At 35.5% G+C, this 27470-nt stretch overlaps 1 protein-coding gene across 1 annotated transcript in view; it reads right to left on the minus strand.

Annotated features, from left to right (window-relative positions):
• Nucleotides 1-27470, minus strand: part of MPHOSPH8 (M-phase phosphoprotein 8) — a 91792-nt gene that overhangs the window by 56032 nt on the left and 8290 nt on the right. Inside the window, exons 3-9 of the mRNA XM_074216265.1 lie at nt 18409-19257; nt 7584-7683; nt 6614-6856; nt 5267-5389; nt 5071-5159; nt 574-714; nt 66-152 (exon numbers count right to left, since the gene is read on the minus strand). Of these exons, the coding sequence (XP_074072366.1) occupies nt 66-152; nt 574-714; nt 5071-5159; nt 5267-5389; nt 6614-6856; nt 7584-7683; nt 18409-19257 (1632 nt within the window). The remainder of the gene's footprint in view (nt 1-65; nt 153-573; nt 715-5070; nt 5160-5266; nt 5390-6613; nt 6857-7583; nt 7684-18408; nt 19258-27470) is intronic.

The following is a 27470-nucleotide window of genomic DNA, read 5'->3' on the forward strand; positions in this document are numbered from 1 at the left end:
GTTCTCTTTTCATTCTACCATCTAATTTATAGTATTATATATTCTGCAATGCAAAAAAGTATTACCTTCATTAAAGCAGTTTCTCCATTACTCTGCTGAACATTCACAAAAGCTCCAGCTTCCAAAAGAATAGCCACTGTGGTTAAAAAGTTCTTTGAAAAGAAGAGAAATAATCAAACTGAAATTCTACAGAAGTTATTTTTATAATTGTCAATAAATTTTAAATTTTGTTCATTCCAACCAATTGTCCATTACTCATATCACCTTCATTTATGATTTAATTTTCATTTATAAAATATGTTAGCTTCTAATGGACAGATTTAATTAATACTATCTGCTATCCTAAGTTCTTTTGGAAGTTATAATTTTGAATATTTAATTAACTGTTCCATATAAATGGATGTAATGAAATACATTATAATGTTTTTACAACTAAATATATTGTAGATCAGTACTAGTAGAAGTTGTTATTTCAAAATAGAGAAAAAAGATACATACATGTGATACTCAGACATTTGGAGGGTAGTATTATAAAAGCAAAGTCTTCTCAGATTCAAAGGCAGTCAGTCTTACCTTCTCAGCTGCATGAATGAGAGCAGTGGTTCCATTTTTCTGTCTACCATTAACTTTAGCTCCTTTCTTGATAAGGAGCCTGAGTAAGTCATCTTGTCCTCCTGCTGCTGCAAGCATCACCAGTGTCATTCCACTAGAGTCCTTTATTTGTAAAAGGGAACAAAAATCAAATTTTAACAAACTCTTTTAGAACAAATTTAGAGAATTCTAAATTCAATTTGATACAAGACACTTCCAATTATCATTTAAGTACTTATTATGTGCAGAGTCCAGGGATAAGCCCTGGAAATTTTGTTGTTTAATCATTTTTCAGTCATGTCCAACTCTTCATGACCACATTTAGGTTTTTCTTGGCAAAGAAAACTGGAGTGGTTTGCCATTTCTTTCTCCAGCTTATTTTAGTAAATGAGGAAACTGAAGCAAACAGGGTTAAGTGATTTGCTCAGTCACTCAGGTAGCAAGAGTCTGAGACTAGATTTGAACTCAGAAAGAGGAGTCTTGACTACAGGCCCAGGATTCTACCCACAACCACCTAGAGTCCTAAATAAACAAAGATGAAAAAACTGTACAGGACCAAAATAAAAAAATGAGAGACTTCAACTTCCAAAAATGTTCATACAAAGGTCTACTTCACATATCAATTTCAAAACACCAAGTCTGATTTCTTTCCATCCTGGCTACATTTAAAGTCAACAAGATATAGTAATGAAGAAACTGACTTCCTTAAAGGAACAAATTGAGAAAATGAAGAGTGGCAAGATGGCAACCAAATCACAATTTTTCTGCTACCCTCTCAGCAAGTGAGGACCCTGTGGAAAAGCAGACTCTCTCAAATAAAAACCAGAAAAGATCACTAGTGAAGTTCAATAGTTCTTTGTTTAATGAGTAGGATGAACAGTACATGATGCTTACATGATGCTAAATCAAAAAAATTCTTATTACAAGGAATCAATGTGTGGCAGTGAATGCCCAGATGATCTGAAATCCTCCAATCCTAAAATGCTGACTCCACTTTAAAGCTCTGGTTTTCTTTCAGATAGTATGTATGTATTATTCTTCTCCCTCCACTTTATTTTCTTCAAAATGAAGAGTAATTTCAGTAAAAATAAGCTCAGTAATTGCCTGAAAATTAAAAAAAAAATTTCCCAAACATCTCTAAGTACTTCATAAGCAGACCCCTATGTGTTTTGAGCAGGATTTATGGCTTACAGTATTAAGTAAAAGAAAGAAAAGATATGAAAAAAATCTCCAAGTAAAAGGGTATAGCATGAGAAGCAGTAAAGGTGGGAAAAGGACAAGACAATGGCAAAAGCAAGATTCTTACTACTTCACAATTGCTAGACTATGAAGATAGAACAGTCTGCTTATCTACAAAGTCCCAACTGCACAAACTGTTTCTCAGTCTGGCAGACTTCCTGGCACCTGCTTTGATTCCCAAGATACAGAAATGCAAACTATTATGTCCAGGGGAGTGAGGGCAGGAAAAGGGGGAGAGCCTTCAAATCTGACACATTCAGGGACTCCTGCAAACTCTGAGAACCCTGGGTTCAGTTTTCCTAGAAAATATGGTAACTCAAAAAAGAAAAGCTTAGGGGACCCCTTAATATTGCTTAACAGTACCCTATCCTAATATTTCTTTTTAAAAAATTACCTAAACATGAAAACATACATACATTCTCAATCAACAAAATCGTCACTCAAAAACCTTCAACTGAGAATGGGAAAAAACATCTGTTTTACAGATACAGAAGTAAAGCAAAATATATTTCCATCTTCCTCTGTTTATCAGAAGATGGGTGAAAAAATATCCATCTTCTAGAATGATGGCAGGTCACTGCATTAATCAATCTTAAGTCTTTCAGAGCTGTCTTTACCATATTATTGTTATTACATAAATTGGATCTGTTTACATCACTCAGGTCCTACATGTCTTTCAAGGTTTCTCTAATGCCATCCTCCATCATTTCTTACATTACATTAATATGCCATTAACAGTTCATGAGCAACCCCTCAGATTCCCACTTTTTCTGTCACCTGAAAGAGCTATAAATATCTTATACGTCCTTAAAACTTTGTTTTGCTTAGGACTAATTCTTCCCCTTAACCTATGCTGCCACAAATTCCACCTTTTCCTTTCCTCTCCTTTCCCTCCTATTCTGCCACTGAGCAAAACATATTTTTGTACCCAACTCTCTGTGTCTTTATTCTTCCTTCTTTTAACCAGTTCAGATGAAAGTGAAGTTCACATGTTGGCTTCTCCCTCCACACCTTCCTCCCAGTTTGCATAGCTGTCTACTTTCACTTTCTTTCCCTTCTGTTTCTATTCTTTCTTAAGATCATCAAGAAATAGCAGAACCACTCTTGGGCCTTGTCTAACTTGATGCCCTCTGTGAATCCGAGTGATGACTGGACTCAGAGGGGACACATATAATATCTCATATTTTAATTTAAGCAGTTCATCAGCCTGTTCATTCATGTTTATATTTCATGTTTCTCTTCAATCCTGTGTTCAGACTTCAGAGTATCTCCCCAACTCAGGTTTTCATTAAGAATGCTTAGAAGTCCTCAATGTCATTAAAGTTCCATTTGCCCTCCTCTCAGTTGCATAATACTCAGTTCTGTTAAGTTTTTCTTGACTGTAAGCCTGTATCATTTGCCTTCTGGAATATCATATTCTAAGTCCTCTGCTCCTTTACAGAGTAGCTACTGACTGGATTCTTGGTACTTTAATTCTTTCTTTCAAGTTACTACTTGCAGTATTTTCCAGATTTGGGCTATAGTTTCAGGGAGTTTTCATCTTGGAGTTGCTTTTAGGAAAGGACTAGTAGAGTCTTTCTACTTCTATTTCACTCTCTTTTAAGACTGCTTGAAATAAGACAACTAGTCTTCTCTTCTCGGTTCATGGTATTCAGGTAGTTCACTGATTTTTTTTTTAAATTTATTTTTTAGGTTTTGGGGATTTTTTTTGCAAGGTAAATGGGGTTAAGTGGCTTGCCCAAGACCACACAGCTAGGTAATTATTAAGTGTCTGAGGCCGGATATGAATTCAGGTACTTCTGACTCCAGGGTCTATCCACTGCGCCGCCTAGCCGCCCCCAGTTCACGGATTCTTAATATATTCCTCCTTTATTTGATTTTTAGGGTCAGTGAAAAAGTTTTTTTCTGTAAAATACCTTGCACTTTCTTCTATTATTTCAAGCTTCTGATCCAAAGCATACACTGATTGCTGCCCACCTGGTCTGAGTTGTGCAAGTTCCCTGAGCCATCTGGGAAGGTTTACTGGTTCAGACTGACAGAAATGCAGGCTCCCCTTTCATCTGAGATTGCTGCCCTGGTTATTCTTCTGCAGACCACTAAACTGCCTGGGGTGGACCAACTGCTCCCAACCCTGGAACATAGCTTCCACACAGGTCTCCTCTTCAGTCAGCCCAGTATCCAGAACCTGGAAATGGGTAATGGCAACAAAGTTTCCAGGTGTTCCAAACTGTCTCTATCATGACGTCTTCAAAGTGGGTCTGGAACTTCTTATCCTATTGCACAACTTCTTTTTTTGCAATGGAATTTTCCACAGACCTGCCCTTGGGCAGGCAGATCTATTCTCCAATTTCCACAGTCTATATGTGCTGACATGGGCTGCAAAAATTACTCACTGTGATTTTTCATTGATGTTTCCCTTCAAGATTTGGCCCAGAGTGTTTTTTTTAGATAGGTTTAGAGGAGTCTGTAGAAAAAATTGCTTTACATCCTTCCTTCTCCTCTGCCATACTGGCCCCACCTTTGAATTACGAGTTTAGACAAAACATGTATGTTTTTGGTTTTTTCCTCTGATTTTTCTTTCACATGATTGATATGTAAATATGTTAAACATGAGTGACCACATATAATCTCTATCATATTGCTGTCACGGAGAAGGGGGAAGGGAGGGAGGTAGAAAAAGGTGGCACTCAAAAGCTTTTACAAAAAGATGAATGTTGAAAATTTTGCATGTAATTAAAAAAATAAAATAATTGTTAAGAAAAAAGGTTTGGGGAAGGCTAGGTGGTACAGTGGATAGAGCACTGGCCCTGGAGTCAGGAGTACCCAAGTTCAAATCTGGCCTCAGACAATAATTACCTAGCTGTGTGGCCTTGGGCAAGTCACTTAAACCCACTGCCTTGCAAAAAATAAAAATTAAAAAAGATATCTATATGCAAGTCAAAAACAGAGAACGTATAATGTTCTGAAAAGTACCAAAAAAAAAGGAAAATGAACTCAACCTGAATCAAAGAAAAAGTCAAAGTTTTGACAAGAAGGGGAAAATTCAGTAAAAAGATTGAATTAAGTAAAAAATAATGCAATACAAGTATTAGGATTTGTTATGAGGAAGAAAAGCTTTTAGAAAGGCCATAAGACATTTTTAAAGAAATTGGTGATTACTTCTGATGTCACATTAACTTATTAACAATACTGTAGGAGCTACACGTCAATAAACTTTTCATAGGAATATGACATTATTACCTCTTGGTCCAAATTGTACTCCTCATTTGAATTAAGTGCAATTTTCACTGTAACATAGTCACCATTTTTCACTGCATCCCTCAGTAAGTCTAAAGAAGGAAAAAAGTCAGTTTTATACCAATTATTATTTCTGGAATTTTTTTTTAATACCAATTGGATTTCTCAAATGATAGCTTATAAATTCAGAAATACTTACTACTTGGTATAGCATCTGCTGTCGCAAAATTCTCATCTTCTCCATTAAGATGCTTTTGAAAATCTTCTAATTTCATCCATTCCAATTGCAAATCCATTCCCAAACTCAAAACTTGCTGTCTGTCTGTTAGATATGCAAGTGACTTATTACCTTTTTAAAGATGATCATATCACAAATTTGCTATTTTTCCATCTTCCTTAACTTTATGTGGAAACTAAAAACTATGTCACAAAGTGAAATAAGGATCTCTATCTATACAGATTTATCTATTACACACATACATTCTTCTCTTTCTCCAATAAGCACTAACTCCTTTACTTAAAATAAAAATTTTTTAAATGAGCTTTCTTTTGAACAGAGTATTTGAATCCCAGCTCTGCCACTTACTATTTGACATTGGGGCCTCAATTTTTTTCATCTAACAAAAGGGGACTGGATTTTTTAGCTTTAAATTTACTACCCTAAAATTTAGATGTCATTCTAACCAATGGTTAGCAACAATTCCAACTAGGATGGAACTCCGGTTCCAACGTAGGTTGGAAAGAGGAATAAACTCTAGCACAGCCTCAAATAATTCAGTAATAAATGGAGGTGAATGTTAAAATTTTTTCATCTAATTATCAAAACTTGAAAATGGCAATTCTTGATACCATAAGACTTAAAGTTTTCCACTAATGAGAAGTCCCTTATTAATCATTCTCCCTTTTGCTACAGCCTAGCTCAGAGATGCTAAGTAATCTGGCTCCCTAACTCTTACATATCACTTACTTATCTACCTAAGTATTCTCTGTTCCGTCTTTCTTTCTCATCATCTAGAATATCCTTATATCAATTGTACACCAAGCCTTTTCTCTCCTTCTTAGTTTAAAAAAAATACAATTTCATACCTTTCATGAACTTTTAATCTCACCATATCCATTCTGGCAAACTTCTTACAGATTTCTTATTAGTGACAAGTTATAAATATATTTGTATATAATAGCATTTCATCCCTCTGTTGTCAAATTTTTGTTCCTGCCATCTTTTTCCCAAAATTTTTTTTTATTTCAAATTATATTTCTAGACATGTTAATTTCTAAACATAATGGTTTTTTTTAATATTTAGAGAGTTCAGGATATCCTCCTTCAACATAAATTAATGGTTCATATTTCAAGAAAAGTTTACTCTATCCTACTTTCTAAATTTCAAATAGAAACTAAAGTCAAAGAGAAAATAGAAAATGTGGAAAAAACCTACAAAAAATTTTGGTCTTCTGATTTTCAGGTACCTTATGATTTGTAAAAAGTTATAACTTGGTTGATTTTTGGTTGACTCATAATTTGTGAACCATCTTTCATCATACTCACCAGAATTTTCATCCATTTGACACACACTGTCTAACACTTCTTGATCACCTTCCGCAGCTATATAAGCCCATGTATCAGTTTCATCCCTTGTACTTCTTCTTTCCTTGTATAACTGCTTATTTTCCTTAGTTCTGTAGTCTTCAGTAAATGTTTCTTCTTTTTTCCGATTACTTTCAGAATAGTCATTTTTTTCTTCTGGGGTCAGTGTAAATAAATCAAATGCATTCCTCATTTCTTTAAATGCTAGTAAAAATAAAAGATTTATGATAAATGTTACAATCACAAATTCTTTTGTAAAACAAAAATAAATTCCTGTCCTGTGGAGGCTTCAAGAAAATCTATTGCTTCTACTTTCTGATAAAGCTGACTATGGATAAAGGAATATACACAAATTCAATATCAGAAACATCAAACAATTTCAGTGTGTCACTTTTTATTGGTTGCCCAATATCCAATAAAGTTCATAATAGTGACTGATGCTGCTTTTCTCCCCCTTCTGTAGACCTTCTCCTCTCACCCCTGAAATACTCTGGGTTCACATGGACTAGGTCTCATCTTAGGAGCCTGACCTACAGAGGTAAATCTCTCTTTTTTTTGTCCCCACTTGCATTATTTCAGGCAAATTTCCAAAATAAAAACTTTCACACAGCTTATATGCAGTGTCCCCCAAATGTGGGTAAGTAGTATTCCCAGATCCCAAAAGGCTTAATATGACTTCTGGGTATGAGATAGCCTTTATTTTATCCCACAGGAAATGTATAAGAAGATAAGGACTTAAACCAAGAACAAATACAGAAGCAAAAATGTTAATGTGATTGTTCATTATTTTTTGGAAAGTCAGGTGTCTAGTTCTATTTTTGGCACCATAAGGAGAGAGAATCTTGTCTTTAAAAGGTCTATTTATTGTAAACATTTTACAAAATAAACTATATGTGTTAAAATCAAGTAAAATTCAATTATTTATACTCACTCTTTAGTCCCTTTTGCTCTTTTTTCCCCCGTTCTTCCTTGTCAGAATCATACTTTTTCTGATATTTTTCTTTCACTTCATTTTTCTGTATTTCTTTCTCCTGATAATGAAAGCAAATCACAAATGGAACTGGAAAGTGACAATATATACTAAACAGGGTCTGTTAAACAATAAAAAAACGGTATCAAGACTATAGAGTTTATTTTCCTTTGACAAAATTACTAAATCTTAAAATTGTTTTCCTACAACTCTACCCTTCTACTATTTGGTATTAGTTAAAAAAATAATAAACTTATAATACTGAATTATTTAATATTTCATCACATATCCTTCAGGTTATAAAGATAGGAAAAACATTATAGGGATTGCAGCAAGACATGAATGCTCTAATAGCAGTTTGGTTTCATAATCAATCCACTTTTTCTGTTCTTCATGTAGGAAAAATTTCACATTGGTCACTGTTAAATTCAGAGTAACAAAAAAAATGAATTTTTTTTTTTTAGGTTTTTGCAAGGCAATGGGGTTAAGTGGCTTGCCCAAGGCCACATGGGTAGGTCATTATTAAGTGTCTGAGGCCGGATTTGAACTCAGGTACTCCTGACTCCAGGGCCAGTGCTCTATCCACTGCGGCACCTAGCTGCCCCCAAAATGAATTATTTTTAAAAATAAAAAATAAAAATATTTAAAGATATTTAAAAATAAATATCCTAAGACACAAACATTAAGAATTCAGAAAAACACGTGAATACCAATATATATAAATGTTGAAGGGAATATACCTTTTCTCTCTGATAATCAATAAAGTAATTAGTTTCAATGAATAAACTTTGCAGATGGTTGTGTTTAGATGTTTATTAATAGAATTTATATTTCACTTTAAAGTTTACCCAATGTCTTACAATTATTTCTTCATTTAAACCTCACAATAACCCTGGGAGGCAAATACTATTATCCTCATTTTACAGATAGGGAAACTGAGGTATGTTTCAGTGATTTGCTCTGGGGCATATAGCTATTAAGTGGCTGAGACTAGATTTGAACTAAGGTCTTTTTGACTCCAGGGCCATTACTCTACCCACTGTACTAACTAGCTCTGTACGAAAGCATTTGAAAAGTACCTAATTTTTTTTGGCAAGGCAGTGGGGTTAAGTGGCTTGCCCAAGGCCACACAGCTAGGTAATTATTAAGTGTCTGAGGTCAAATATGAACTCAGGTCCTCCTGACTCCAGGGCTGGTTGCTCTATCCACTGTGCCACCTAGATGCCCCAAAAAGGATCTAAATTTTTTAGAACAAAATTTATCAAGTAAAATATTAAAAGATCTATGAAAATCAAAAAGTGTGAATAAAAAAGAACTTTGTTGATTAAGAAATAGAATTTGTATCCAATACCGGATAAAAAGTTTGATATCAAAGATATGCAGAAAATTTATATAAATTAATCTTTCTCCAATGAATTCTAAATATTCTAAATAAAAGAACTACAAACTATGGAGATAAAAGATCAGTCCAGATAACCACCAAAAAGGAGAATATATATCACATTCTGAGATTTCACCATCCCCAGGACAATGGGAAAGACAGAAAACTGAAACTGTCAGTGTTGGAATCTATGGGGGAAAATGGGAACTGATTTAATAATTCTGGAAATCATTTTAGAAAAGAAAATTTATACATAAAATAGGGGATATTTTCAACACAAATGGGAAAAGCAAGGAAATCATCTTTTTTTAAAAAAAAAAAAACCTATTCATTTCCTTGATTACCCTTACCTCTCCTCCCCAAACCCCCCAATTCTTCCACACACATATTCCCATAATCCATTGATCTGATGCACTTGGAGATTTACAGAATCCCCCTATCTAACTCTGAAGTCTCAAGTTGTAGATGATAGTCTAACGTTTATATGTGGGCTCTTTACTTTTCCCTTTAATATTGTGGATTACATTCACTTTTGCAAATTAAAGAATCTCTGAGGTACCATTCACACCTCTCAGACTGGCCAATATGACTAGAAAGGATAATGATTAATGTTGGAAGGGATGTAGGAAATCTAGGACACTAATGAACTGCTAATGGGAGCTGTCAACTAATCCAACCTTTCTGGAAAAAAAATTTAGAATTTCGTCTAAAGGTCAATTAAACTGGGCATCCCCTTTGATCCAGCAATACCCCTGGGTCTGTGTACTGAAGAGGTCATGAAAAAGGGTAAAAATCCTGTATGTACAAAAATATTCATAGCAGTTCCTTTTCCAGTTGCAAAGAACTGGAAATCGAGGGGATGTCCATCACTTGAGGAATGGCTAAACAAATTGGGGAATGGCTAGACAAATTAGTATATGTGATGGAACTTTTATTGTTCTATAAAAAATCATGAAGGACAGGATTTCAGAAAAGCCTGGAGAGATTTGCAAACACAATTTTATGGGACTTGTGATAGAAAATACCATCTGTATCCAGTGAAAGAACAAAGCTTATTATCTTCAATTTTTAAAATTTGTATTAAATATTATGCAATTTTGTTATCTTTTATGTTTTCTTTCTTCTTTTTGGATCAGATTCTTCTCGTACCACACATTCAATTTCGATCTATGGTTTAGCATGGTTACAAATTAAAAATTGACTGGTAAAAACTATCACTGTATCTAATTGGAAAAATAAATATTTATATAATAAGAGTGGATTATTTACTGGGGGGGAAGGAATCACTCATTTGGAGCTGCAAAATGTAAGAATTAAGATGAGCAGGAAAAACTGATAAATCCTCTTTTTTCATCGAAAGGGAAAAATCCTATTAACTAAGAAAGCAAGCACCAATTCAATCTCTAGTAAATAGTCCAGGAAAAACATACATGGGAAAATACCGAGTACTATTATTTTAAGTTGTCAGTATCAGACCAGGCAGGGACTGCCAATTTTCAGTGCTCTCAAAGCATTGCCAAGAGGAAGTATGAACACCTCTCTACTAGCCTGAGCTCTGTAGGTTTCAGACCTGAGATTTGGTCTTCTCTGAGAGGAGGTGCAGTAGAGTGTTGCTGGACAGAGTCATTTTCTTTCTTTTTTTTTTAAACTTATTTTAGAGTTTTATAAATTTTTCCCCTATTCTTGCTTCCTTCCTCCACCACCCACAGAAGGCAGTCTGTCAGTCTTTACATTGTTTCCATGGTATATAGTGAACTAAGTTGAAGCTGATGAGAGAGAAATCAAATTCTTAAGGAAGAAAGAAAAAGTATAAGAGAAAGCAAGATTACATCATAAGATAATGGTTCTCCGCCCCCCCCCCCCCCATTGAAGGTAACAGTCTTTGGTCTTTGTTCAAACTCCACAATTCTTTCTCAGGATACGGATGGTATTCTCCATCACAGATAGCTCAAAATTGTCTCTCATTGTTGCAATGATGGAATGAGCAAGTTAAGGTTATCATCACCCCCATGTTGCTGTTAGGGGTGTACAATGTTTTTCTGGTTCTGCTCATCTTGCTCAGCATTAGTCCATGCAAATCCTTCCAGGCTTTCCTTGAATTCCCATCCCTCCTGGTTTCTTTTTTCTTTTTATTTAATTTTAGAAAGGTTTTTTTTATTCATTTTGAGTTTTATTTTTATTTTTGAAAAAGTTTTACAATTGTCCCCCCCAATCTTGCTTCCCTCCCCCACCCTGCCTTTTTATTTAATATTTAAATATTTATTTTCATTTTTGTACAAATGATTTTTTACATTAAAATATTCTTGTTTAAGAGTAAATGAAATACCCCCTCCCCCCATAAATATAGACTTGTTTGAGCGATAAAGTAAAGGGGAGAGGAAAAAATTAAAATAAAAAAAATAGTAATAATTGTAGGTATGGCCAGGTGGCGCAATGGACGGAGCACCAGCCCTGGAGCCATGACCACCCGAGCCTACGTCCAGCCCCGTACACCCAACGATCACCCATCTGTGTGACATGCAAGCCACCCAAACCCCACTGCCCTGCAAAAACCAAAAAAGAAAAAAGAAAAAACAAAAGACCCAAAGTAAAATAAAATAATAATAGTAGGGGTGGTGGTTGGGTGGCGGACAGAGCATTGGCCCTTGAGCCAGGAGCACCTGGGTCCAAATCCAGCCTCAGACACCCAACGATTAATAATAAAAAATGTGCTTGAGTCTTTGTTCCAACACCAACAACTCTGTCGCGGGTGGATCACATTCTTTATGATAAGTCCATGGTAAAAGTTAGTTCCATATTTTTCCATTGTTGCCATTGCTGATCGCAACTCTCTCCTTTCCTATTTCTCCACTACCATGTACTATATTTCCTCTCTCCTTTCACTCTGACTCTGTTGTAAAGTAGCTGAGTGGAGCAGCAGACAGATCCCCAGGTCTGGGGCCAAGAGGCCTGAGCCCCCATTCCACCCCTTAGGCCCAGCATCCACCCGGCCCTATGGTCCCGGACAGGCCATCCAATCCCAGCCTCTTGCAAGAAGTAAAGAAGAAAGTGTGTTATATCTGAAGACTCTTCCCCCATGGTCCATCCTCTCCTCCATCACTCACATCCCTCCCCTGTCCCCACCTCTCCTTACTCCAGATGCCTATTCCCCATTGTGTGTGTGTGTGTGTGTGTGTGTGTGTGTGTGTGTATATATATATATATATGCTGTTTCCTCTCCTAGCCACCTCTGATGAGAGCAAAGTTTCCCTCATTCCCCCCTTGCCTTCCCTCCTTCCATATCATTGCAATAGCTCACTGTAATAAACAAACATCTTATTGTATGAAATATCTTGGCCTATTCCCCCTCTCCTTTTTTTCTTTCTCCCATTACATTTCCCTTTTTTTCTATTGACTCCATTTTTACACCATATTTTATCTTCAAATTCAGCTTTCTCCTGTGCTTCAACTATAAAAGCTTCCTCTACCTGCTCTATTAACTGAGAAGGGTCATATGAGCATTATCAATGTCATTTTTCTATACAGGAATACATGCAGTTCATCATTATCATTAAGTCCCTCATATTTTCCCCTTCTCCTCCAATCTCTAAGCTTCACCTGAGTCCATCTTTTTCCCTGGAAGAGGACATTCATTTTTGCTGGGTAGTTTATTTCTTGGTTGCTTTCTAAGTTCTTTTGCCTTCCGGTATCTTATATTCCAAGCCCTAAGAGCTTCCTATGTAGTTGCTCCTAAGTCCTGTGTGATCCTGACTGCAGCTCCACGATATTTGAACTGTGTCCTTCTGGCTGCTTGTAATATTTTCTCTTTGACCTGGGAGTTGTGGAACTTGGCTATAATATTCCTAGGGGTTGTTTTTTTGGGATCTCTCTCAGGGGGATAGGTGGATTCTCTCCATTTCTATTTTGCCCTCTGCTTCTAGAATATCAGGGCGATTTTCCTGTAGTAATTCTTTGAAAATGATGTCAAGGCTCTTTTCCTGATCATGACTTTTAGGTATTCCAATAATTTTTAAATTATCTTTCCTAAGTATGTTTTCCATACCAGTTGTTTTTTCAATGAGATATTTCACATTTTCTTCTAATTTTTTCATTTTTTTGGTTTTGAAGTATTGAATCTCCCTGAATTCTATTCTTTGTCTAAAGGATTTGTTCTCCTCAGAGTTTTCTTATCTCTTTTTCCATCTGGCCAATTTTGCTTTTTAAAGCATTCTTCTCCTCAATAACTTTTTGAACTGTTTTATCCATTTGACCTAAGCTGGTTTTTAACATGCTATTTTCTTCAGCATTTTTTTGGATTTCTTTGACTAAGCTACTGACTTCATTTTCATGTTTTTCCTGCATCTCTCACATCTCTTTTCCAAGTTTATCTTCTAACTCCCTCATGTGATTTTCAAAGTCTTTTTTGAGCTCTGTCATAGCCTGAGGCCAATTTGTTTTTCTTGGGAGTTTTTACATGCAGGAGTTTGTGCTTCCTCATCTTCAGACTGAGTATTTTGATCCTTCTTGGGCTCATTTGCAAAATATTTCTCAATGGTGTTCCTCTTGTTTCTCTGCTGGTTCATTTTCCCATCCTTAGCCTGTTTTGGGGGTGTTTCCTGAGCTTTTGGGACACTCCCACAAGGGTCTCAGTATGTGAGGCTCTGTCCTCCCTCCTGGTCTGTGAATGACCATATGCACCCCCCCTCTGCCATGGGGCTGAGGTGGAGGGGGGGGTTCCCTGCTGTTCTATGGGGGGGGCCTAGACTGCGATCAGGATCTGAACGTGGTCAGAGCCCCAGAGTCCTGTTCCAGGGGCAGAGGACAGAGCTCTGCACTCTCTTCACTCCCCTCCCTAGGTTCAATGGGCTTATGCCCTGGGGGCTCCTGCTTACTTGGCTCTGCCTGCTTCTGTTCCTGGATCTGGGTTGTGCTGGCCATGGCTGCTTGCTGTGTGCCCTAAGGGCTGGGCTCCACGTGTTCGCTCTGGCAGAGGTCCCCCTCTGTTCCCCCACTTTGTGCCCGCTGCTCCCCGGGGTGTAGCTCAGGAGACTTCCCAGCACCTTGGGTCTACCTTCAGGAGGCTGAAGTTCTTTCACTCTGGCGGGCTGCCCCTCCAACTCCAGGGAGCAGAGCCTTTCTGCTCTTTTCCAGATTATCTTGAGTAGGAGAACTGCCTCCCTGGGTCCCTCTGTGGGTTGTCTCTCAAAAATTTAGTTAGAGTCCTTAGCTTTCTAAGTTTTATGAGAGAGCACCTAAGACATGATCCTTTCTTGTTGCCATCTTGGTTCTGCCGCCAGAAGGCAGTTTGTTAGTCTTTAAGTCATTCCTATAGTATGCACTGATCTAAGTTGAGAGAGAAATCATATCCTTAAGGAAGAAACATACAGTATGAGACATAGAATTACCTAATAAGATAGCATTTTTTTTTAATTAAACATAATAGTCTGATCTTTGTTCAAACTCCACAATTCTTTCTCTGGATACAGATGGCATTCTCCATTGCAGATATTCCAAAATTGTCTCTGATTGTTGCACTGATGGAATGAGCAAGTCCATTACGGTTGATTATTACCGCCCCCCATGTTGCTGTTAGGGTGTACAATGTTCTTCTGGTTATGCTCATCTCACTCTGCATCAGTTCATGCAAATACTTCCAGGTTTCCCTGAATTCCCACCCTCCTGGTTTCTAAAAGAACAATAGTGTTCCATGACATACATATACCAGTTTGTTAGGCCATCCACAATTGAAGGACATTCAGTTCATTCCCAATTCTTTGCTACCACAAAGCTGCTATGAATATTTTTGTACAAGTAATGTTTTTACCCCTTTTCATAATCTCTTCAGGGCTTAGACTCAGTATATTGCTGGATCAAAGGGTATGCACATTTTTGTTGTCCTTTGGACGTAATTTCAAATTGCTCTCCAGAAAAGTTGAATGAATTCCCTGCTCCATCAACAATGCATTAGTTAGACAGAGTCATTTTCAACCAGCTGAAAAGTTCTGCAGGTTCAGAAAGACAAAACTGAAGGCTCCCTCTCCCTTTGGACTGGTTTCTTGGTTATTCAGTTGCAAGTTTTTAGACTAGGCTAAATAGCTGGAACAAAGACCCTGCTCTGCTTCCCAGGGTCAAAGCCACATAAATACTACATGTTTTTTTTATACTTGCTTCTTGCTCAGTATACAACCAAGGGCCCATGATTGCTTCTTATCTGGGACCAAAACTTCTAAGTAGATGTAAAGTCATTGTTAATGCTTCAAAGTAAGAGTGGGAAGATTTCTCTGGTAGAGTCCCCAAGGGATTTTTGTTTGATTTTGTCCTGTTAAACATTTTTATACACAAATCAAACATATACATATAACACAAAAGTGGAACAACTAGCTATCAGAGTGGATAAGGGCATCAGGACCCAAAAGGACCTCAATAGGCTAGAGCATTAAACTGAATTTAATGCAATGAAATTCAACTTTAACAAATGCAAAATTTGGGCTAAAATTTACTAATTTTAAGATGAATAAATGTAAAAGTATTTATTAAGAGCTTACTATAATGGCAAGTCCTGGGCTAAGCAATAGGGATACAAACACAAGCCCTTTTGGTAACTAAGTTATGGCAGCTTCTATTTGGTCTTTGAACTAGAAATTCTGGATCTTGGCTATGTTGTAACTAGGAAAATTCATTTTAGGGTTTCTTTCAGTAGAGTCTTTCCATTCTTTGCCCTCTAGTTCTAAGACACCTGAGCAGCTTTCTTTTAGGATGTTTAAGCTCTTTTTTTGGTCAAGACTTTCAAGTAGTCCAATAATTCTTAAATGATATCTCCTCCGTCTTCTAGATCAGCTGTCTTTCTATGAGACAGATATTTTAAATTTTCCTGTTTTTTCCCCCAGTTTTTCCTTTACTTTGTTTTAGTATTTCTTTTTGTTTCAAGAAGGCATAATGACTTTGAGGAGCCATTCTAATTTTTAAGAAGTCTTTGCTTGGCTAAGGTTTTGTACCTCTTGTGCCAAGCTATGAATTCTCTTTTCAATTCTTTTATAGCTGTCATTTCTTTTCTAATTATTCCTTCTAGTATTCTCTTGGACAAATAATATTAAATTCAAGAAAACTACTTTCATTTCTTCCAAGAATTCTAATTGAATTTGTGACCAAACTCATTTTTTTTTCCTTTGAGGCTTGCTTGTAGATATTTTTGAAGTCATTCTCTTCAAGATTTATGCCCTGTCAGAGGGCAGCAAGGTGGTGTAGTGAATAGAGCATTGGCCCTGGAGTGTCCGACTTCAGACACTTAAAATTAGCTAGCTGTGTTCCTATCATCATAATAACTTCTAATGATAGTATTTTTGCTGGATTGCTCATTCTTCTTACCTACTTTAAGATTTCTGGCCAGGTTCAGTATACTTCTGGAGGGAGTCTGGGCTATTGTTCAGTCTCTCAGTGAATCTGTGAGACAGTACTGGGTAGTGAGTGATACGACTACTAGCCAGCACTTATTCCTGCTCCCCGCACAAGGTCAAGACCTTCTAAGGGTCTTGGGACTCCACTTTGTTCTACTGCACAGTCTTGATAGAAAAACATATGCACCACACTCTTAAGATTATATCCTCAGTGTCAATAGATGCTTTTTCTGACAAGTGGTTAAAAAAAATGAATCGCTGTGATTTTTTTTATCTTGGATTTTCTAGTCAGGACTTAGTCTGGTTGTATGTCCCACATCTTTGTGTAGTAGTAGCAGAGGAGAGTTCAGTTGTATTTCTCCTTACTTTGCTATCTTGGCTATCTTCTAATATTATATTCTAACAGATGAAAACACATAAAGGGCACTAGAGGCCAGGGAAGAGTGTTCTGAACAGGGCAGTCAGAAGGAATGCTCAATCGAATCACAGGGCAAATGACTGATATGTCCTTTCCAGGAAAAGAAGTACTGATTTGGTTACTATTCTAGAGCTAGAAATAGAAAAAGGGGTTGGAGAGGACTTCCAGTCAAGATGGGAGAAAGAAGACAGGCACAATTCTAAAGTCTCCTGATCTTTCCCCATCTATCATATGAAACAAACCTCTTAAAAGAAATCCAACCCACAAAACCCAGAAAGAAAAGCCAGGAGAGAGAACATCCACCTCAGGATTTGTGTCCTTCAGCAGCACTGGATGAATTCCGTGGATGAATCTGGGAGCAGAGGGAGGATCAGCCCCGGATCAGCCAGATTAGCAGCTGAATTGGAGCCAGGGAGTCTGAGGGCCCAAGGATAATGATCATTGTTGGAAGGGTTGTGGGAAATCTGGGACACTATTACACTGTTGGTGGAGCTGTGAACTCATCCAACCCTTCTGGAGAGCTATTTGGAACTATGCCCAAAGGGCAACAAAAATGTGCATACCCTTTGACCCAGTAATACCACTACTGGATCTATACCCTTAAAAGATGAAGAAAAAAGGTAAAAACATTACCTGTACAAAAATATTTACAGCAGCCCTGTTTGTGGTGGCAAAGAATTGGAAATCAAGTAAATGTCCTTCACTTGGGGAATGGCTTAGCAAACTGCGCTATATGTATGTCATGGAACACTATTCTCCTATTAGAAACCAGGAGGGATGGGAATTCAGGGAAGCCTGGAGTGATTTGCATGAACTGATGCTGAGTGAGATGAGCAGAAGCAGAAAAACACTGTATACCCTAACAGCAACATGGGGGTGATGATCAACCTTGAAGGACTCATTCATTCCATCAGTACAACAATCAGGGACAATTTTGGGATATCTACAATGGAGAATGCCACCTGTATCCAGAGAAACCACTGTGGAATTTGAACAAAGTCCAAGAACTATTTCCTTTAATTTCGAAAAAACAAAACACTGATATCTTATTGTCCGATCTTGTAATCTCTTATATTTTATGTTTCTTCCTTAAGGATATGATTTCTCTCTCATCCCACTCAATTTGGATCAATGTACAACATGGAAACAATGTAAAGACTGACAAATTGCTTTGTGTGGGAGGTGGGGTGGGAGGGAAGATTGAGGAAAAAATTGTACAACTCAAAATAAATAAAATCTTTAATAAAAAAGAATATTTTGTTCAAATATTTTCTAAACTCATACTTCTAAATAATTTTGAAAACAAGCAAAGTTCACAGCAACAACTTGTCATGGAAATGGATTTTATAAAATTAGGAGCAAGAAAGTACTGAGAAGAAGGAGCTAATCAGCTCACGATATTCTGTTAGACATCACTAATTTAAAGAGAAGTGGTTCAATTGTACCCTTAGAATTCCTTAATAACCCCATGCAAGAAATACTATATTTTATATTTTATTTCCACTATTTCTCTGTAAAACAAATTTTTTCCCCCAAATTATTTTCCCTACATGGTTGATTCAAGCAACATCCTTTTATACTTTAACTACCCTCTTCTAACATTGAGTAACTTACCTCTCCAACTGAATCAGTAGACCTTCGACCTCGTTCTTCACCACCCAGTTTTGTGCTCTTCTGAATTTGAGCAGGTGTAGAAATTAATTTATCTACCTCTATTGGACCTTTGACTTTTTCTTGATTCTTTTGCTTTTTGTACAAACTTTTTTTCTCATGGTATGGGTCCTTATTTTCTACCTTTCTAATCTCTTCTTTATATTCTTCAACTTTCTTTAATTTCTTTTTTTTCCTTTTTGTTCTGACATCAAAATCTTCTTCAGCACTTACTGAATCATCTGGTTGTTTCTCAGAAATCATATCTTGAAGTATGTCATGTTCGAACTTATCCTTTACAATTTTAAATTTCTGTTTCTCTACTTTGTTATCAGAAGGTAAATCTTCACTGTCATCATCAGCCAACTGAGAAAGTGAATCATCAAATGTACTTGACTCAGATTCTATCAGAGATTCACTAAGCTTCTCTTTCTTTTTTTTGCTTTCTTTAAAATCATCTTTTGCTTTTCCCCTTGAGTCTTTAATTTCACCCCTTTTTACTTTTTTTGTTTCTCTTAAATCATCTTTTCTGGTCTTTTTGTACTCCTTTGAATCTTCTTTAGATTCCAAAATCCTTTTCTTGGACTTTGAATCAAAGACCAAATTTTCTGAGGAATTTTCCAGTTGTATTTTAGACTTATCTTTTAGTTTACCAGACTTCCATTTTTTCTTTTTCAAATCATCAGGACTTTTGTCTTCTCTATATCTTGACTTTTTCTTCTTTTTCTTGGGAGAAATTTCCTCTTTTGTTTCACTTTGCCAGTCACTGTCAGATTCTGCCTCAAAAATGTCGTCATCATTCAAAACTAGTCTCTACAAAATAAAGACATAAAAAGGTTAAAAATACTTAAATCCTACTTTTGTCTTCTACATTTCTTCTACCTGATTTCCAGTATAAAAAACTTAACCAGAATTTTTTTAAAAAGTTTTCAAGAACATTTTAAGGCAGTCTCTGAAATCAAGTTCTATGGTATTATTATTTCTTAATTTGAAATATTGATCAAGAAAAAATTATTCAAAGGGTATGAAGATAATTTTTGTTAACTTCTAACTTTTGTCCTGTATTGTTGGGGTTTTTTTTTGCAAGGCAATGGGGTTAAGTGATCTGCCCAAGGTCACACAGTTAAGTAAATATTAAGTGTCTGAGGTCACATTTGAACTTGGGTCCTCCTGTCTCCAGGGCTGTTGCTCTAATCTACTGCACCACCTAGCTGCCCCCTTTTTCTCTTTTTTTCTTTTTGTTTTTGCAGTCAACTATCTTTCTTACACCTTTACAAACAAGGTAATATTCAACACTCTTTGAATAACTTTACTGGTTGAGACTCTAATCTGAAAATGTTCTTATAAACAAAAAGCTTGTTATCTGTTTAAAAGTTTTCATAGAATAGTTTTATATATAATTTGAAAAAACATGGAAGCAAATTAAATAACAATAAGGAAATGTATAAACAAATCAATGTAATGGAATACTTATACAATGAAGACTAAAAATTAGGAAATCAAGATATATATTCATTAAAAATAATATAAAGTCAAGAAAGTCAAAGGATAAAGTACATGCTTATACCCATATAACAGAATATGTGAATGAGAATAAACAAAGAATGTCAATGAGAACTTGGAGGAAGTAACTAAAAATGATTAGCACTTTGTGTTAATTATTGTAAACTTTATACAATGAATTTAGTTTAAACCCATCTAGTTAAAAAAAAAACATATGAGAAAAAGTACAACCAAAAGAATACTTTATTTCAAAGTCCTTTAAGGTCCACACAGAAAAGCAAATAATAATTAAAAATGGTAGCAACAGCTAGAAGACAGAATGTATTTAATTTAAATCTATTAGAATGACATATCTAATCAGAATTTTGAGATAAAACCATTCTTCTAAAATAAAGAATATTGTTTGTTTTTAATATGTAATTTCATATAGTAATAAGTATAGATTTTTAAAGAATGTACTATAAAAAGTCTACATTCTCTGAAGATTAGTAACCGTTTTTTGCCCACCAAAACATCAAAGAGACATGAGATTATTTGGGAATGCTATGAGTCATATTTGAAATGCTACTCTGATAATTGGCAGCTTTGGAACCAACAGCACTTTACCAGAGATCAGACTTGTACATGATTTATATCAAGAGTGTCTGCAGAAATAATAGGAGAAAGGGGGCACAAGGCAGTATAGATATCTTGGAACATCAATGGTACACATTCTAAATGACAGAAAAACTGAAAAGCATTACTAGCAGCAGCTGCCAAAGCAAAGACCAATCACATGGAAAAATTCACTGTTTAAGCACAGATAATCAACTTGTCACCAAAGGTATGAATGAATAGGTTAACAAATGAAAGAAAAATGGAAATAAAACAAGTAGAAAAAAGAACCTTGTGCAGACAGAATAATTCACTTAAGCAGATAATATGACTCAGGAGAAGGAATATTGAGTAGTCTTGCTCATTCAAAAAAGGTAATACGTAAGTGCAAAAATCAGCCAGATAACACACTTGAAAGTTAAAAAGATTTGCTTAACACAAAGGCATCCCTCCAATATTTCTCTAAACATTTTCTCATATTCCTTTTTTCCCTTGTGTTGGAATCATATTCCATGATGATCTATGGTCATTTTCTTCATGTTTTCTAGGTTTTTTTTCCCCCAGGTTTTTCCATGTATTAATGTTTTAAATTTATTATAATACAAACTCTAAACTGTAACTTACTGATTCTTGTCCCAGACCACCTCTAGAATTCATCAAGATTGCCTGACTTGGTCACATGGCTTGGGTTAATGGCAGTCATCAACTTTTCCTTCAGATAAATGAAAGGCTAAACAAATTACTACTTATTCTGCAACTGTCTTCTATAGACTTCCTGGCCTTACCAACTGCCCCGATATATAATCTCAGCAGTTCCTAAAACTGTCATTTGACCTCCTACAAGGAGGCCTGTCTGGTCATTGGCATATGACTTTCTGATGACTTTTTAACTTTTCTCTTTGTCCGGCAGCTAAATTCCATTGTGCTGTCTTCTTCTAACTTAAGAGCAGTAAATCTAACCAACTTTTCCTTACCTAATGGATATTTCAAGCTCAACATACCAAAAACAAAACTCACCATCATCTTTTCCCCAAACTCCTCTTCTAAACTTCCTTATTTCTATGTTAAATGTGGGAAAGGAAGTGGGAAAATGGGGACACTGATGCACAGTTGGTAGAACTGTGAACTGATCCAACCACTCTGGGGACCATGGATCTATGCCCAAAGAGCTATAAAATTATGCATACTTTTTGATTGAGCAATACATACCACTGGTAGGTCTGTAAACCCAGAGATTAAAAAAAAAGGATCCATTTGTACAAAACTATTTATAGCAGTTTTTTGTGGTAGCAAAGAATTGGAAATTGAGGGGATACCCATCAATTGGTGAATGGCTAAGGAAGGTATGTATATGATGGTATTAGAGTACAATTGTACTGTAAGGAATGATGAGCAGAATTACTTCAGAATAACCTGGAAAGATGTACATGAACTGATTAAAAGTGAAAAGAATAAAACCAGGAGAATATTGTACACAGTAATACTGTACCATGATCACTTAGGAATAGCTTAGCTATTCTCAGTAATACAATGATCCAAGATAATTCCAAAGGTCTCATCATGAAAAATGCTGCCTGCATCCAGAAAAAGAATTGACAGACAATAAATTTATGTCAAAATATACTATTTTTCACTTAATTTTTTCCATGTTTTTTGTCTGTTGTCTTCATTCACAACATGAATAATATGGAACTATGTTTTCCATGCTTGCACACGTATAACTATATCAAATTATTTACCTCCAGAGGGGAGGAAAGAAGAGAGTTTGGAACTCAAATTTTTAAAAATGTTAAAAAAAAAATTTTTGTGGTAAATGGGAATATTTTAAAAATAAACTTTCCTCTTTTTATAAAGGGCACCATTGCTCATCTTCCTTTGACAGTATTCTAAACTTCTCATCCTCACTCTCTAATATACATATGTAAGAAAATTTACATTTGTTAGTTCTCATGGCAGCCATTTCTACTCTCTGATTCAGTCTGCCTTATATTAATGGGATCATAGCCCCTTTGAAGCTTCAACTTTCTAAAGATAGAAAGTGGCACTTTATGAGCTGCTTGGATTTTCAAGGTTAATTTTAAGTATTAAATGTTCATCTTACTGACTTCAAAACCTAATCCTGGGTAAGATATATCTCCATGGCATGCACTTAATAAATGTCTATTGAATTAAACTGAATTTTAGTCTTAGGTGACCAATTTGTCAAATCTTTATATATTTTTTCCTACAGTGAATTAAGATTCTGGCACATCATTTTATCAAACAAAAAGTGTAAAAGCAGTCTTTAGGATACATGAACCATATAATAAGCATTCAACTGTGAAAGCACGCTATACTAAAAGAAAATTTCTCACTTAAAAAATGTTAAAGGTGCTAAATCGATCTCAAAGATACAGTCTTTGTAATCTACTAACCAAAATAAAGGCTAACAAGCAAGATAAACTAGAGATACTAATGCCAAGAACAAAAATTTGACCTAACAGGTAACACTGAAATTTGGTAGGCTAGGACTCATGCTTAGAATTTGGCTCAGGAAATATACTATTTATTCAAAAAGGAAAAGGAGGAGGCTAGCCACAGAGTAGCAATGAAAACTGGGGACCATCATGGTTGCAAAATATTGGAGTGAAGATTAAGAAGCAGAAACAGAAGTGATACTGTCTCATGAATATAATAATACAGATCACTTGTACAGAGCAGAAAAGTAGATGAGTACAAGAACTAGATCACATCTCATGATATCATAGTGGTAGGCAAAGTGACATTTGCAAGATACCTCTTTTGGCTTCATATTCACCAAATTGTTAACAGCACATTTTATGGTGGGAAAAAACCATAAACAAATTAAATGCTCATAGATCAGGAACAGGCCAAAAAACCATGAAGTATGGAATTATGACTGCTATAAGAAATGACAAATGCAGAAAAGGAAAGATTTACAAAAAAAGATATACAAAGTGAAACCAAGCAGAGCCAAGAAAACAATATTCACAACAATTACAAAAGCTTAAGTAGAAAAAAAAATCACAAAATAATAAAAATAAATGTTGTAAAATTAAAAACAAATGATTTGGCCCTAAGGGGGATAAAACAAAAATATGAGAAGACAATTTTCTTTATTTTTTCGATGAGTGAGTTTGGGGAAGGAAGGAAGGAAGGAACATGGATGTGGAACTATATTAATATTTATTTTTTCAATCAATGATTGCTTTTGATGAATTCTTTTCTTTTTGTTTTTAAAAAAAATTTCACTATAAGGGATAGCTCTGAGGGAGAGAAGGGGAACAGTATATAGAGAGGGATATTTAGGTGATAAAAAAGCAAAGCTGGGGCAGCTAGGTGGCCTACTGGATAAAGCACCGGCCCTGGAGTCAGGAGTACCTGGGTTCAAGTCTGGTCTCAGACACTTAATAATTACCTAGCTGTGCGGCCTTGGGCAAGCCACTTAACCCCGTTTGCCTTGCAAAAACCTAAAAATAAATAAATAAATAAAGAATAAAAGCAGCTAACAATTTCTTGTTGTGCCCTAATTAATGATCATTAATTTCATCTTTCCCAAACTGGAAGAACCAACAAAGGTTTGGGAACTTCCATTCTGGATCTTATTTTTACCAACAAGGAGTCACTCTTTGCTGGGGTGGAAATGATAGTAACCTTAAAGAGAAGATATTTCCCCATCACAGAATATGTGAGCCAAAATCAGAAAATAATATATACCCTAGATTTTAGAGAGCAAAATTCAAAGGGGACAGGGAAAGAATAGCTAAGATTCAAATCATTTGAAATTCTGTGAAGTCAGCCTGAGAAAGATAAATACTGAAGAATGGAGAACTGAAGACCATAAAAACAAACTTTTTTTTAAAGCACCTATTAAGTATCAGACCCCGTTATGGGAATTTGGGGTGTGAAGATGAAAATGAAATAGTCTTTGCTCTTGAGAGGTTTATATTCCATTAGAAGATACAAAATGTACATATCTAAGTATAAATAAAATACCAGGGAGTAGCAGATAGGGAATCTGTAAAGGCTTGACATAGAAAGTAGATAAGCTTTGAAGGAAACAAGAGATTCAAAGGTGCAGATCTGATGAGGAAATGCATTTCAGGAATCAAAATCAGAGACAGTCAGGAAGAGTTAGAAAAAGGAGGCATTATCCCAGATGAACAATGCCAAAACACAGGAAAGTCATTAACAAAGACTTCATTTTAAAAGATATGCATGGCAAAGTCGGGAAAGTATAGTGCCATTATTAATTTAGATAATAGCTAAATAAATTTTCATGTGTGAATTTTGTGGAATATTACTGTGCTGTAAGAAACAACAAATATGTTGAATATAAAAATCAGAAAAATCCAAGAAAACAGTATGAACAACCAGAAAGCAAACAAACATAAATGTTACAAACTACAAAAAACAGCAGTTCCAAGGAAAAGATACAAGAGGAAACCTACTTCTCTGAAGGGGTGAGAGGTCCCTGTGCATGGTACATTATACATATTTTCAGAGTTTTTTCAAAGTATCGATCAGTTTTGTTCATTTTTTTATCCTTTTCTTTAAATAATACTGTTATATGGGATGATTCTCAAAGAGGAAGAAGAATGAGGAGGGAAATTTGGAAGAAGTAAAAAAAAAAGATATTAAATATCTATTTTTAAAAAGAACATTATAATTTGTACTGAAGCACAAAATGAATGGAGATTAAAAAGGAATGAACAAAAAGGGATGATTTTGTTTAAAGTTTTTTGGTTGTTATATTGAGTTAAAGAGGAGGATCAAAGAAATATCAGGGTCTCTGCTTGGGAAGAACAAGATGATAATTACAGGAAACAAAGAAAAAGTAAAACTACTCTAATTCACTGCCAAGGGGAATTTTATCAAAACTGAATATTAAACTCGAAATCCTCTTTAACATGTATAGTTCTCAGAATTTTAGTGTCTAGATTACAGTAGTCCCTAGTTAATCTTCTGATCAAATTATCAGTCATTCAACCTTCTTGTTAAGTAAAAATTTAGTAGGTACATTCTGTAATACCAACTCACTGGTGCCAGAACATACTGTCTTTCATATGCAACAATGAGGCTACTGACCCAGTATGAGCAGAATACGAAATCAAAACTGCTTTTTAAGTGATGGTAATGGGATACATACATCCTGAGTTATCCACATTCTTCCAACCTATATTTCCCAATGACCAAGGGCTTACTTTGTGAGATGATCAGCATTGATTAGTCATGCAATTTACAGCCTTGGAACCAAAGGCTTTCAGTTTTTGTGCCTTGCTAATACTTATTTCTAGAGAGCTATATCTTCTGGAATAAGGTTATATATTAACTATGCTATAATGCAATCTTTCTGAAACTTCTAGTAGTTGAATCTAAATAACATCACAAATAAAAGTGATTATATTTGAACAGACAGGAAATTAATAGTTACTGATATGGAAGTATTTCCAAATAAGCTATCTCTATCTATAAAAACTAATTACTTGTTAAAACAAAGATCAAAAGCAGTATAAACAAAGAATATAAAAATGAAAGGATAAAACAAGCAGTTGAGGCAACTCTGATTTGAACTTGAAAAATAGAAAAGAACAAAAGAGATACTGACAAAGACTAGTAATACTTTCTTAAGAAGTTTAACTGCTAAATCAATTACTTCAATGAGATCAAAAGATCTTACAAACTGCCTCAGACAGCAAACACTTGACCTCCTTGATGCCAATTAGGGCAACAGCTTAAACACGGATTAGACAGACAGAGCATAATTTTTTTTGATCTTAAGGTAAATGAGAATAGAAGAGAATGAACCAAGATAACCTCATAATTCAGCAAGAAACAGTAGAGGGAAAAACAAATTTGCAGAAAGTTTGGCAACAGACTCAAAATCACTGGACAGCACTTTAAGGATAAAATTAGAAAAGCAACAAACAGCAAAAAATACATAAGTGCAAGACAACTGCCATAAATAAATGTCTCCTAAATTAATATCTCCAAACGTATACCCCTACCTCATTGACAAATCCTCCTGAAGTTCTGCAAAAATTATAAAATCAAGACTTCTAATCAAAATGATACAGCAAAACCCTGCAATAGTGATCAAGAATGAAAAATGATATAAGAAAAACTATCTAATAAGCATTTCTTTAACACCAGAAAAGCACAAGAGGTGAGTCACAAGAATGTAGGCAAAAGAAAAGAGACTTCTAGCAAAGCCACTATCAGCTAAGCATAACCTCTCAATGTGATCCAAAACTGGTCAGATATGTATAGTCAACAAGGCTTTGTGTCCAAAGATAGCAAGAACAAAGGTCAGCTGGGTAAGGCCCCCCAAGGTCTCAGAAAGCCCTGGAATAGGGACCTCTGAAGTTCTAGGGAGCAGCAGTGGGCCCTAACTGGTACAGAGGAGTGAATCTCAGACCATGAAACACCAGGGCCAAGGGCTCTGAGGATCCTGTCCTGAAGATCAAGTATTCTGAACCTCAAAGCACAAGGCAGTTTGAACTATAACAGAAAGAAATTTGTAGGGAAACTCAAGTTAAGAGTAAACAGGAAAAACTACACCCTCAAGAAAAAGGGCAACAAGTACTGGACAAAGTCATATGTCAGCATCTACAGATGGAATAGATAAGAATATCAAAAACACTATGTATCAAAAATTATGCAAATCTATATATCTCCCTCCAAAGGAATAACTGCAAAACTATGATTAAGCAGATTCTCAAAGGAAAAAAATACTTTCCCCCCAGAACATTGTGAATACTGAACAAAAATGAAGGGAGAGCTAGTTAAGAAAATTAAAGATCTTGATTAAATAATTGGAATAGGTTAAAAGAAAAAGTAGCAAATATTATTCAAGTGATGGACTCTCTGAAAAGCAGAACAAAACAAACAGAAATCAGTGATTCTATGAAATAGAAAAATATTTTCTC

Source organism: Macrotis lagotis, chromosome 1, assembly GCF_037893015.1.
Source record: "Macrotis lagotis isolate mMagLag1 chromosome 1, bilby.v1.9.chrom.fasta, whole genome shotgun sequence".
NCBI lineage: Eukaryota > Metazoa > Chordata > Mammalia > Peramelemorphia > Peramelidae > Macrotis > Macrotis lagotis.